The following is a 14893-nucleotide window of genomic DNA, read 5'->3' as shown; positions in this document are numbered from 1 at the left end:
TAAAAACAATGGTAGTTTGGTAGCGGCGCAGAGGGAGTTTTGACATTTTTGTAATTTAGGACATCATGATGAATTTCCATCAAAACACACAATAAAATGTTGGATTAGTAACTTTGAAGAAACCAACAGGATGATCAAGAAGTGTGCATTCTCCAGCGAACACTGATGTTGTACGTAAGTCTGTCTTACGGAGCCCACGGCATTCAATCCGTAAGCAAGCAGCAGTAGTTGGAATGTCCCAGGAGAGTGTTTGCAGAATTCTTCATCTTGATTTAAAATTTCATCCATACAAACTACATATGGTGAAACAATTGAAGGACAATGATTACCAGTTATGATTATGATTCTGCCAACAAATAACAACAAAAATAAACAATGATGATGAATTTCTAAACAAGTTGTAGATGTTAGATGAGGCACATTTTCATCTCGCAGGTTAAGTGAATAACCAGAACTACTGTTACTGGGCAAACACAAATCCCAATGATGTTCATGAGCACCCTTTACACACTAGTAAACAGACAGTATGGTGTAGAATTTCATCATATGGGATTATCGGACCATACTTTTTTGCAAATGAACAGGAAAACACAATAACTGTCAATGCCAGTCGTTATGTGGTGATGTTACGAACTTTCGTTACACCTGCACTGAACAACTTTCCAAATGTTCAAGAAGCCTGGTTTCAACAGGACGGAAGGACATCACACACTGCACAGCAATCAATGGCATATGTGTGAGAATTGTTTGGAAACTGTGTGATCTCATGATTCGGTAACATTCCCTGGCTCCATAGATCGCCAGATTTATCTGTTTGTGACTTTTTCTTGGGGGGGGGGATACCTCAAGAGCAACATCTACATGACTCGACCAAGAACCCTGGACGAGTTAAAACAGAGAACTGAGGATGCAAGTCATAGTATCCCAGCTGACATGTTGTGGCAGTCAATGAGGAATCTTAGAAGCAGATTTCACAAACGTATTTGTACAGGACAACACCATCTAAAGGACGTTATTTTTTTAAAAAATAATAAATGCCATCAGTGTTTCGTAAATGGCAAAGTTGTAAGGTTTCAATTACTATGAATTCAAGTTCTTTCCTTCATCACTTCTAGTTTTATTGGATTGTGGAAATGTTCCCGTTTTTCTGTTTCACCCTGTAGCCGAGGTTGGAGAGACTTTGTTTGCACTGGGCGATATCACTGCAAGCAAGGTATTGTCGAAAGGTCCACTGAACAGGAAGTTGTTACTGTCTTCACTGCTAAAGATGAGTTCCTTTGATAACATACTGTCAGGTACTGGGAAATTATTCTGGTGTTCTGTAGGTATGGACTTATTGCAGGAGATGTTACGTGTGGCTGAGCCACTTGAACATAACGAACAGCTGGTCGCAAAGCAATGTTTTGTCCACAGAAGTGTGGCATGCACAATTAATGTGAAAGGTGAATGTATGGTTCTGGTTAGCATAGTTATTTCAGAATGGACAGTGTAGGTCTACCAAAGGGCTTACTGATTGCCACATTGGGTATTTTGGATGAAGAACACAGAAATGTAATCTCTATGATGTAATGACTAAGGCCACAAGCACACTGTCGACAGTTCATTACTAGATGAAGTGTGTCATTTACAGGGCAGTGACCAGAGAGTTACGGAAGTGTTACTGAGAATGCAACTAAGAGCACTATTGCTAGCATCATACGAAAGGATGAATTCCTTGTTGAAGTTGGGGAGAATCAGTCCCAGGTCTCTGGTCACTTTTTTTTTTTCTTTTTTTAAATGCCTGAAAGGCACACTTACATTCCAGTGATCATTCAAATTTAACACCCTTTTTCAGCAAATGATTTAGTGGTTGAGCAATTTGTACAAAGTTTTAACTAATTTTCAGAAATAATTACAGAGACCCACAAAAGATTGTAACTGTTTTGCTGTTTAAGGAATCAAAAATTCAGAAACTACTGACATCAAACAGGAACTGGTGTGTACACCCTCTTCACTAATAACATGGCCCAAGTACTTTAGATGTACTTGACATGAATCTGTGCAAATTACCTTTTTCAATATTTAGCATTATAAGTGCTGCCTGTAGTCGACTGAATGCTTCTTTCAACCATACTGCATGTTCTCCAATATCTTCCAAAAAACTATAATGTCATCAAAATATACCATCAATTAAGTATTTGTTTAATGCACAGTGTCCAACACCCGATCTTGTTTACCCAACATAATATACTGACAGGTAATAATGTTCTGGTTTATAGTAACCCATATTGTATGCCACCATCAACAGCTGGTAAAAGACATCATAGAACATAGGATAGTCACTGGGAGGCACCTGTGGTCTTGGTATTGGAAAAATATCAACGGACATCTCCAAAAATATCACTTTTGTTGTGGCTATAGGTACTCGAATGTTCAAACCATCACTGATGCCTATCTGATACGTAATATTGTGCAGATGTTTGATGGTGTAAGTAGATTCAAATACATCTCCTCACTGGATCTGCAAACTGGTTACCACTAGATGGAGGTAGTCCCAGAGGACAGACCTGAAACAGCTTCTCCATCTTATGCGGACATTTTCAACATTGCAGGATGTCACTTAGGTATAGAAAAGCACCAGCCACATTCTGAAGACTGTAGGATGGAATTTGCATGGCCTAAAACCTAAAGAATGCATGGTATATTTGGATGATATTATAGTTTTTCATAAGATATTGAATAATATGCTAAATGGTTGAAAGAAGCATTCAGTAGATTCCAGGCAGCACTTATAATGCTAAATTTTGAAAATTGTCATTTGCAAAGATTCATGTCTAGTACTTGGGCCATATTATTAGTGAGGAGGATGTACAAACCAGTCCCTGTTTGGTGTCAGTAGTTCCTGAATTTTCGACTCCTCAAAAAACAAAACAGTTACAATCTTTTGTGGGTCTTTGTAATTATTTCTGAAAATTAGTTAAATGTGAGTGTGCCTTTCAGCTGTTGAGAAAAAAAAGAAAAACATTGACCTGGTAGCAGTTCTCCCCAATTTCAACATGGAAGTCATCCTTTCCTGTGATGTTAGCAATTGCGCTCTTGGTCAGAATATAGATTGTAAGGAGCATCCTGTAGCATACACTTCGTGACGCTGCCCAGTGTGGAACACAATTACTATACCACTGAGAAGGAAATTTTAAGTGTTCTATGGGATCACTTACTTTCAGTGTTACCTGTATGGGCAGAAATTCGAAGTTTTAACAGACCACATTTTACTAAAATGGCAACTGGGTTTGAAGGAATCCTCTAGAATGTTAACAATCAGGGCTCTTCAGTTGAGAGAGTTCGACTATGAAGTCATTCATACACTGGAGCCACAGGGTTGCAAAGTTACAAGCTATTGGTAAAAGTGGGAGTGAATGGAAAAGAGCACAGTAGATGACACAGACCGTCAAGGATTTAGGTCTCAGCCACAAATTATAATGCACGAGGGCTTACTATGCAAGTCGACAAAATGAGGATCATGTGTAGTCGTTCCACTGCCATTGAGAAACAAAGTATTACAGCAGGTATATGAGCAAGTGTTGAAAAGGCGAGGCGGAGGTAGCTGAAAAATTTTGGTAGCAGACAATAAAATGTGATGTGGATCAGTATGTATGAAACTGTGTACCATGCAAGCAATGGGTCATTCTTAGCCATAAAAAAATTCTTCTTCAAAAGTTGCCAGAGGCATCCAAGTCTTTTTAAGTAAGAGGGTTGGATATTTTAGGTCCATTTAACAGAACACCAGCTGGTGATAAGTGTATGTTGATGATCATTTAACACTTTTCGCAATTTATATCTATGACAACAATTCCTGACCATCAGGTTGCTTTGGCATTAGTGAATAATTGACTTTATTGACTCATCGAGGTACGGATTTCTTTGTCTGATTTGATAAAATACTTGTGCTATAATATTTTCTTTGCATTCGCAAGTTATGGACAAATATCTTCATCAGCAAGAACATGGGTGAACAGAATGCATTCATAGGACAATTTCGAAGATATGAGTAATAACTCATCATGTTAACATGCAGACTGGGACACGTCTCCAATTTGTGGTTGACACTTGAAATTCCAAGGTCCATACTAACACTGGTCTCTCTCCATATGAGGTGGTCTATGGAAGGAAAAGGCAATCTCCCTAAGACATATTAGAACTTATGTTAGGTTCTGATGTCAAGTCGAAAAAGGAGTTCACGAAAATGGTGTGTGAAGTTTGACAGAGCATCAGATGAGCAAATATGAAAGCTCTAGAAAGACAAGAACATTTGGGACAGTGTGTGTGTTAACTTCCATTACTCAGCATCAGCCAGTGACTGTTGCTTACCAATTTTTACACACTAAGAGGGAAAAGCAAGAAATGCCAAGTCATAGAAATGATTTTCCTGCTTAATGTTAAGATCCAGTTACCAACTAATGCTTCTGTTGTACATATAAGTAGAATAAAACTGTTTGATGGTGCAGTCAACGCCTTTCCACAAATTCCAGTACCAATGCCATTGCAGAGTAGACAACCAAGGGAGGTTAGCAGGAATGTGCCACCAACACTTTACTGCACACAAGGCATCCTGCATACTGAGATCACGAAACTAGCTGTACATAAAAGTGTATTGCTGCATTGTATGTTCCTTATTGTATTAATTTTGTGTTTTCTACTGCTACACATGTATTACGTGTTAGGAATTAGCAGGTAATTTGTTAAAACCACTTATTTGTGTTATAGTGTAGGCACTCACTTTTGAGGAGACAGGGAATTGGTGGAAATTCCTTTCCCCTCAGGTGGCATAATTGCATTAAACTCAAAGAATAATTGTAGTCCTGATGCTACTGCTTTTCATCAAAGGAGTAGTAGGAGGTGCAGTCCTGAACTAGCCATTGAACTCCAGAGTATTGTTTTCCAAGCAACTAGACTTTTGCACCAGATTCTCATAGAATAGCTTGATGACATAACTAAGCAGTAGCAACAGAATTGTACCAATACCGGTAATTAAATTATAGCAGATAGAATGAGTTAGATCTTGACTGTATTGGGGAGTAAAACCTAGATTTAAGTGGAAAGAAGTAATGTAACTCACTCTCATCAGATATTAAGTGGGACTGCATGATATAAACTGGTGTCAATGTCATCTATGTAAGTTGCAGTTGTTCTGGGTACACCAGAGTAAAATTATGGATGATTTTCTTGAAGGAGGGAGGACTGTTGTACAGTAAATTCAATTCCCAGGTGCAACAAAATGTGGACCATTGGTAGCAGTTCCACTGTCGCTGAGAAACAAGGTATTACAACAGGCACATGACTATGTTATTGTTTGGTGCGGGCACTATAGAATCAGGTCCAGCTCATATTGTGTGCCACAACTGGTATCTGGAGCACAAAATCAGTGCTATGTTGGAAAAGGCACAGCACCACTCATAATACATTGTTACACAGAGACGAGCCATAATCAAGAAGCCCAAACAAGGCAGAATGACAGCATTTAAAGCATCAACTTTGTGCGCCTTGCAGAGACAGAACATGCAAAGGCAAGGGGGAAAAGGCAATAACTGAGCCTTCACGGTTGGGACAAGTCCACTGAAACCTCCAAATAGTGAGTGCAAATAACTGCACCATCTGCCGTGATGATGTTATGTCCAGCTCCAATACAACCATATCTGAAGCTTCAGACTCAGTGTCTGGTCATCCCTTTTTTTTTCTGATTCTGGCAGTATGATAGTCTCACTAGTTACAGAATAACATGACTGGTGAATCATGATGTGCAGCCTACGGCAGAGGGAAGGCTTCACCTCTGACACCACAGTCAGTCGGCTGTAGTGGGACTTAGCTGTTGCAAGCAGCTACTGCTGTTCAGTCGCTGCTGTAATCGAAGAAGATGAGCATGAGCCTGGGCCTTCCCCTGGCAAATAAGCATTGTGAGTGAGTGCAAACTTCTGCCTCCAAACTGTTGGGCATGACACCTGAGTATCGCCTCCTTGGCTGTACACTGTGTCGTCTGAGTCCTGGGTTTCTGCTTTCACAACACCTGCCATCCATGATATGTTGTTGGCACTCACTTAAGAGTACTTCCCTCTTAGAGAGTCCTGAGCCGAATTGCACAAGCAGCCTGGAAGCCACAGTAGACTTGTGCCTGCTGACTCCTATCTGGGCTGTCTGTACGACAGCACTTTTGGGCCCACATAACAGATGAAGCCAATTCAGCACTGTGCCTGCATCCCTCGTAGCATGGAAGTGTGTGAATCAGTGTGCCTTCTGCAACACTGGAGAAGACATTCTGTACTGTAAAAATCATGAGTAATAAACATGATCCCAAATAATGCTGTTTCACTGAGGCAGTAGGGTGTATAACATCTGTCCTCACCAGCTCCAGAGCTCGGCCTCCTACACCAGTAGTGTCACTACATCACCTGCTCAACTTCCATGCTCACTAAAAACCCTGAAATGAGGGGTGACCACTACAGTACAACAGTCCCTCTGGTTGATAACTTGGCTTCAGAGCTGTCAACAGGTTGCCCAGAAATGCTAGCACATCCTATCCTGCTTTACTCAAGAATGGAGCAACTGGAGTAGTGGCCCTAGTACCTAGGATGGGTACCAGTAAAATAGGCGAGGCCCTGTCCTCTTTCAATGCATCTGTCTATACAAGTCCCTGTTATCTTCCTTAATTTGAGCCACTTGCTCTGGCAAAGACTGAACCACCTCTGTAATGGTAACCCTTTCTCCCATAGTTTGCTCATTGTAAAGCCTGTGTCTACAACAGTAGTACAAATGCATGGAAATACTTAACGCTAATATAAATGCTATAACTTTACAAACCGTACTTAATCCTTATGGCTGAGTGCCAACCAAGCACTCTCTCTGCATTCTCTGGCATAATGACCAGGCCTATAACACTTAAAACAGATCTGTGGATACGAATGAGCACACAAGGCATTGTGCCTCAGGAAATTAACACTATTCACATCTAAGTGGGTATAGACCAGAATATGTTTCTTTTGTGTTACATCTACATTCATTCAAATCAATCCCTGAGTCCTCTTTCTTGAATCACAAGAGTAAAAAAGAATATGCTGAACAACACTGAACTGCAACATGACTCGCTATCATTGGCTGCTTCTGACACCATTTGAACAGGGTTGCGGCTTTGGACATTCGTTTTCTGGGATAGTGATGATAGATGGAAATAATGTGTTTAAAGGGACTAAACTACTAGCTCATCAGTTCCATGGGATAGCTGATTCAGGATGCGGTGCTGCATGTAGGGTGCATACTATCAGTTTCTCAGTGGCTGGGAAATCAGAAATTCTCAGTTAGCTCACACAAATACACAATGGCTGCAGGAAGTGACTCAAAGGCAGGCAGCCATGGCTACCTCAGCAAAACTCAAGGTAGTATGCTCTGCTTACAGCAGGTGAGGACACAAACGTGACTGTGTGCTGCCTCAGTGAAGAAAAGTAGCATGCTCTGTCAAGACTTACATAAGGTGCCCGACAACCCACAGGCCCCCTGGAGATGCTCCGAGGTGAGTTGGAGCCACCTAGAAGGCAGCTGGATGGCACTGATTTAAGCTGTGGCAACATCACGTCCAGCAGCAGCCTGTAGACGAGCAGCTAGATGTGGACGAGGCTGGATGACCTGCATTTGGCCATCTGCTGGTGTGGAGTAACTCTCTGTGTCTGTTTGTTGATTATTCCGCTGCTAGTATAGTAACATAGTCAGTTTGCATGGTTTGAACGAGAAAAAAAGCTGAGAAATGTTTTGTAATTCACCCAGCCTGAGAAAGCTCACACAATATCCAAAGTGGCTTCATATTCTTATCTAGGGATTCCAATGCATTGTACGTGAAAGAAAATTCAGGTTCCATTGTGGACTTACCTTCCTGGAAACCAAACCATCTTTCACTGATGATGTCAAAATCTGAGGTGCTTCACAATTCTGGTATGCAATATTTTCTCAAGGATTTTTGCAAATGTGGTGAAGAGGTGTTAAAAAATAGTGGGTGACTTGTATCGTCTCTCGATTTTTCTAGAAAGACTTTACTGTAGCAAGGTTCATGTCATGTGGGAAAAGACCCCATGTAACGTAACACTTATGTAGGCCAGCTATCAGCTGCCTTGAACTGGTACAAGGTGAGGTGAATTTGGTTGTGAAGCAGAATGGTAGCAGACAGCCCCACAGCCGGGGATGCTCCGCGACCGCTCCATATGAGTCCAATTGCAGAGGTGACAGTGAAGGGCTGGATGTAGGTAAATCTCAATATGGGGAATTTGGACAGAGGTCAGTTGCTCAGAAGAAGAAACGATGCATCAGCAATGGCTGAGTGTCAGATAGGCTCAAATATGGCTTCTCACAGTCCTTAGAAATTCGACAATAAATCACAGTCACATAATAAAGCAACTCTGAATACATCTGTGATCTCATAATAATGAGGTGCATCCACTGACACAACAATATTCTCATCACCTTTAAAACTACAAAAGTTCATATTTTACACTGTCTAAAACATTTTCACAATGAACCTCCGAATTAACAACTTTTAAACACTTCAGGCAATTGCAACAATCGATACCTTAAATAAAATCATTGAGCTACAGCTATCATCCCTCAAAGTTCAATATCTTTATCTACTTTAATTTCTGATTTATTAGGTTTTTTGTATGTTTTTATTATGCAAATATTTGTCAGAACATTGCATTATCCACAATAACACAGCTAATGAATGTACCATGAATACTTCATATCTTCTCATACTGTATCTATTTAATGAATACATTACAATTTTTTCCAGATATTTATTTAACTATAGATTACAATTGCTAATACAGAATCACAGTGATTTAAGAAGTGGTCAATGACATGTGTTAGCTGTTACACTATTGAAAAGAGAATCAAAAAGTACTTCTATCAAGCAGGTGTAAATAATTGTTTAAACAATATTTAATGACAATTTGCTGTCATTTAATGTGAGCACACTTGACCAAGACACTAGCTTATTTATTTATGAACAAACCCTTATTTGTAATTATTGTAAATGATCTGAGTGTGACCAAATGTTTATAACATTTCTTTATTTAAATTATGTTTTAATATATTAGTTTCTTGCGGGAAGAAATCAAGTTGAGTCAGATCATGTCTGTAGTACTTAAGAATGATGCATTTTTGGTGGGTATGGTCTTAGCCAATGGAGAAGCAGGCAGGGGTAGAACACCATGGGAGTCAAGTGGAGACAGACTTGTTTTGGGTCTTGTACTCTATGAAGCAATTCTGGACTTTTACGTTTCGTTCTGAAGAAACAAGACCTGCTAGTGATATATTGTTTTCTTTTGGTTGAGTGGGTGATAGATTCTGGGCAGCGAACAGCTGCTATGATACTTCAACTTTTGCACACACTTTCACATTTGTTTTAGAAGAAGGCACACTTGCCAGAGGTGAAGTGAGTTATTCAGTTTTGTTGGCGATTGATTCTGGACAGTGAACAGCCACTACAGTTCTCTAACTTTTTCCGATTGGATTACGGAATAAACACTTTTACATTTTTTTCTGGAAGAAGGCAAATTTTCCTACGGCAAAGTGAGTTATTCGATTGTGTAGGTGATTGATTCTTGACGGTGAAGGACCGTTACTATTCTCCAACTTTTTCCCATTGCATTACGGAATTGAGAATAGAGTGAGTATGAGTTGGTACTCATTATCTCATGAGTGTTAATTTGTTAATCACCATGCTGAAGTCTCATCCATTTTGAGCTGGTGAATATTTCTTGTATTGGGATCACAAAATGAACTTAGTTTTCATGCATTTTGGATGTCTATTTAGCTTCGGGATTATGCTACCATTCTCGTAATGCTCTCAATGCAATTTTGCTGCATTTTATATGGTTATTTTCTGTCTGTATTTTAATGGATATCACAGACACTTTTTGTTTAGTTGAAGTATACTTTCACGAATGAATATTATTCATCATTTTTCTCTGTTATCTACATCAATTACAAACATTAGAGTATAACTTTTTTTAATTATTCATTTATTTTTTATTTTATGTTTCTGTGTATTTTCTTAATTCACAGTTCTGGCCAATGCATACACCTATTTGACAGGAGCATCACAGCTTCAGATTATTATTTGCAGCAAGTCAGCTGCTGGGCATGAAATAAGGGATGTGCAGCTCGATCCTATGACATTATCAAGCTATCATTTTTTAAACAGAGTTGTGCATAGTCCAGTTGCTTGAAGTATGAGCATCATACACTCATTCGACCTATACTTGAGTAATGCTCATCAGTGTGGGATCCGTACCAGATCGGGTTGACGGAGGAGATAGAGAAGATACAAAGAAGAGCAGCACGTTTCGTCACAGGGTTATTTGGTAACCGTGATAGCGTTACGGAGATGTTTAGCAAACTCATGTGGCAGACTCTGCAAGAGAGGCGCTCTGCATCGCGGTGTAGCTTGCTCACCAGGTTTCGAGAAGGTGCGTTTCTGGATGAGGTATCGAATATATTGCTTCCCCCTACTTATACCTCCCGAGGAGATCACGAATGTAAAATTAGAGAGATTCGAACGCGTACGGAGGCTTTCAGACAGTCGTTCTTCCCGCGAACCATACGCGACTGGAACAGAAAAGGGAGGTAATGACCGTGGCACGTAAAGTGCCCTCCACCACACACCGTTGGGTGGCTTGCGGAGTATAAATGTAGATCAGGAAATTAATAGGAGTCTTCTCAGGCTTCCAGCTGTGTCAAAGGGTTAAAATCTCATGAGCTCTTGACTGAGCTCTCCTCAGCTATTGTCAAGATGTAAATGACTGGAATGTAACTGTGGCCTCACTATTACATAGCCGTGCTGCTAGCTGTGATGTGATTTAGTGCTCTCTTCCTTGAGAAATCTGGTACTATTTTCATCCTGCTCTGTTGTGTCCACTTCAACCTCACAATGGCTGGATTCCAGGCTGTATTGAGCTGCAAACCACCGTTCTTGTTGATGGTGTTTTCAGATATTTTTATTTCTACCGCTTCTTTTATGACACTATCCCAAAATCCCTCCATTCTCATAATGACAGAAGTTTTATCCAATAGAATTTGGTGTTGATTTTCTAAACTGTGTTCTGCCACAGTTGATTTTTTCCAGACAGCGTAGGCCATAAGCACCTCTCGTGTTCCATCTGGTGTTGCTCCAAGTGCATACTGTTTGGTCAACATATTAGCAACCACATTGACACTGAATTTTGTACACACCAGGTGTTCTAAGATCTAGTTCGTCCTTCACAGATCTCATAATCTGTTGTATTTTTGCTGGGGTCTGAACACTGATGGGATGTTTTGTATCTTTAGGAGCCAGCTAGTCCTTCCCGACACTGTGCTACAGAAAGGCAGGTATCTCTGTGATACCGGGAGGTGATTGCAGCCATTTTCCCAGAAAACTTAGGAGGTGGCTTAGTTCTAGTGGCAGATTTTCAGTGACAGACGAATTTAGCATGGTGGACAAAGGTGTTCGGAATGCCACTTTTTGTGCTGGATGGTGGTGGCTAAGAGCCTGCAGGTACCGATCCGTGAGTGCAGGTTTCCTGTGCACATTGTGTGGTGAACAAGGATATCAAGGAAGGTCAATTCATCATCTATCTCTACTTCCATCATAAACCTAATGTGGCTGTGAATGCCTTTCAGGTGTTCTAATAGGTCTTCCCATTTTTCACATCTGTGGGACCAGATATTAAAAGTGTCATTGACGTAACGATAAAAGCAACTTGGCTTATCTGGAGCTGTATCCCAAGTGACGTCTTTGGATTTCTCCATAAAATGGTTGACTATAGATGGAGCTAACAGACTTTCCATCGGACACCATTAAACTGATGGAAATACTGGCTGTCATATATGAAATATGATGATTTCAACATGTGCTTAAACAATCCCACAATTGTGCAATTGAGTAACTGGGAGAGGAGACCTATGCAATCTTTGACAGGGAGTGTAAATAAGGAGACAACTTCAAAGCTGACCAATATATCATCTTGACCAAGATGCAGATGTTTAATTTGGTTGATAAAATCACCAATGTTCTTGATGTGAAGCACACATCATGCTTTGCCAGTCTGTAAGTTGGTGACCCAATAGTGTTCAAAACGAAACAAATACAACCTGTTTTCTGGATCTTTGGTAGCCCATAAAACAAAGGCAGTCTCTGCATCTGAGGATAAATTAGCAGATGGTTTACTCGTGTGGACTGCCAGTTTGAGAGCTGTAACTCAGCTGAAAACTATTAGGTAATGTCACACCTGATATACAAAACCATTAAATATGTGTGCCAAAGCTTTACATAATTAATCTGAGCATACTTGTAGAAGTTTGTTGTAAATATTTTCTACATCTGATGATCCTTTGCTTTCTAAAGAGGCAATGATTTTAGTCATTTCATTTCTAGTTCTGGGAGGATACACTTATATCCCTTATAGGATTAGGAAAATGGTGTTTCAGTATCTGAATGGCACTTTCTAAGGAGCCATTGTAGCTTATTTGCTCAGCAATAATTAAGAAATTGTCAGTGAAGAGTTTTGCATTTATCTCTTGGTTGCTTATACAATTATCATCAATATATAAGATGATGTCTTCAGTTTTGTTGGCACAGTGGGCACCTGTTTCACTCCTAATTATGTCCCATACTGTTCTGATTTCATTAGAAGATTGGTTGATTTTGAAGTTAAGATATAAACTTTTTGGCTGTTGGAGTACCTGAAGCAAGACTAAATAGGAAATTGTTGGAAGCAGACTGCAGATTAATGCCAATAATAGATAGATAGGAACCCAAATTTAATATTCGTGAGCTAGTCATTGCACAAACTCATGGAAGGAGCTCAAAGTATAAGGAACTTGGTAAATTTTTTCACCAGTATGTAGGGCTGAGGGATGAGGAGCACACCAATATCGAAACCTAATATTGCTCGCATGGTGCTCACCAGCAACTAAGATGTCACAGTGCACTGAAGATCTATTGGTCGATTGGCTCACTACAGTGACAGTCAAGAGAATGGAACCCCGTATCCATTGCCATCATTAACACTGTTTGTACATCACACCTTAAACACACTTTGCAGCACTTTAAGTACCACCATGCATCATGTATGAAGTGTGAGATGATGAGATTGTAGGAAAGTTCATTTTACATTTTTAAAGGTACTTAAGACACTTCACACCTTGTTCAAGTGCATCAGCCTTTGATTTGTGAAACAATAATTTGAGGAGGAGAGCTGACAACTCTGAGAAGACTTAAACATGCTGAGTCATCAAAAAGCATTTGATGACATCATGACACCCAATTAACTGTCCATCCGAATGACTGGACACTGTCACAAAAGTGGCCAAGGACAGTGTTTATCTCCTACAGGAGGAACAGGATGCTGAGCACAACACACACTATGTGGATTCTTCTCCGTAACACCAGCTTCTCTCACTTATGTAGTGGGAGTTGACTTGCAGTACACCTTTCAATCTTGCAATCCTCCCAGCCAAGATCTCTGCTAGCCCCCTGCTCTACAAGCACCTCCACATCCACGTATACCCCAGGATCTTAACTTCGTTCATCCTGTAGCCACAAGCTCTACCCCAGTCTTCCTCTGTTCAGCTCCCCCTCCCAGTCAACTCCTTAACGTCATCTCGCATTGCCTGTGCTCACCAATGTTGATGCCTGTGCTTGTTCTGCATTCCTTTCCTATGCACCTGCTGCCTCTCCTTTGCAGCCATTTGCCAACCTTCCTCAACCCTCCCTCCCACTCCCTGTCTCCTTTCTCCCATCACCCACATCACACCATACAACCCCTCACTCCAGTCGAGCTGGTGTCATGGCCTCATGTAGTCCGCTGACACTACTTAGTCGTTTGTGCACGATTTCTCTAAGTTCTTGGTCTTGTCTGTGTGTTTCAAAACTCAACACCTCTATTATTCTTTATGCCTTAATTTATACACATCCAATGAAATTTCATTGCCATAATTTTTAAAACATACTGGCATCACTACACACCAACGCCTCACTCCATTCTTTGGAACGCTTTGTCTTTTATTAAGAAGGCAGTCATACATACCCTAATTATTACTTAAGTGTGCTTCACATTATTAGCTGATCATACAATAATCCAGAATTTTCAACTAAAATCTACGGACTTCAATAAAAAAAAAAAAAAAAGAGTACATTAGTATTTGCTAACTACTAGTGAATAACATTTTCAGAAGTATGGCATGGAAGACTGTTACTGTCTTCAGACAAAACATTAATTAAATGGGCAGCACATCTTTCAAGGAAGTGTACACTAGTACTTTGTGTATCAATTCAGCGTTGATCTTCCACTTGTGATGTAATAATATTTTGAGGCATTATTATTATTGTATTTTTCCCAAGGGTTATTATTCTTTCAATATATGGTGATAACGGCATTGTAAGAATACCTTTCACAAGTAATACTTTTAGAAACTGAAATACGTCATTTGACCGAATGGTAAACGTAGTTCGATACATTTGCCTGTTCTTCACAATGGGCCCCACCTCCTGTAAAGAAATCAATAAAACAAAAATTATTCAATTGACAAGTGCACTTCACTAATGTGAAGATTTCTTAAAAAAACCTTCCCAGTTAAAAATGTATGGATTAACACTGTATAGTTCTGCATTTTTTTAAAAAAATCTAGGCTTTAAGTATTCCTACTACAATAAGTGAGTATTTTTGTTTACAACACACTATTATCTGTGCGATTCACATTTTATCACTTGCACCAAAGCACTGATATGCCCTGATCAACTGGAGTATGCAGAACAAAGCTCTGGATTATACTCACATTTTGACTCTCCAGAAAATATGGTCGTCAGAAAGAAGGGAATGAGAATTGAAACAGAAAT

At 39.9% G+C, this 14893-nt stretch overlaps 1 protein-coding gene across 1 annotated transcript in view; it reads right to left on the bottom strand.

Moving 5' to 3' along the window:
* Window positions 1-10602: 10602 nt before the first annotated feature.
* Window positions 10603-14893, bottom strand: part of LOC124555334 — a 212215-nt gene continuing 207924 nt past the window's right edge. Inside the window, exon 8 of the mRNA XM_047129212.1 lies at window positions 10603-14545. Within this exon, the coding sequence (XP_046985168.1) occupies window positions 14330-14545 (216 nt within the window). The 3' untranslated portion in view covers window positions 10603-14329. The remainder of the gene's footprint in view (window positions 14546-14893) is intronic.

Source organism: Schistocerca americana, chromosome X (genome assembly GCF_021461395.2).
Source record: "Schistocerca americana isolate TAMUIC-IGC-003095 chromosome X, iqSchAmer2.1, whole genome shotgun sequence".
In the NCBI taxonomy this organism is placed as follows: Eukaryota; Metazoa; Arthropoda; class Insecta; order Orthoptera; family Acrididae; genus Schistocerca; species Schistocerca americana.
Note: the sequence above shows the minus strand (reverse complement) of the source record. Positions and strands in the feature narration are given on the sequence as shown.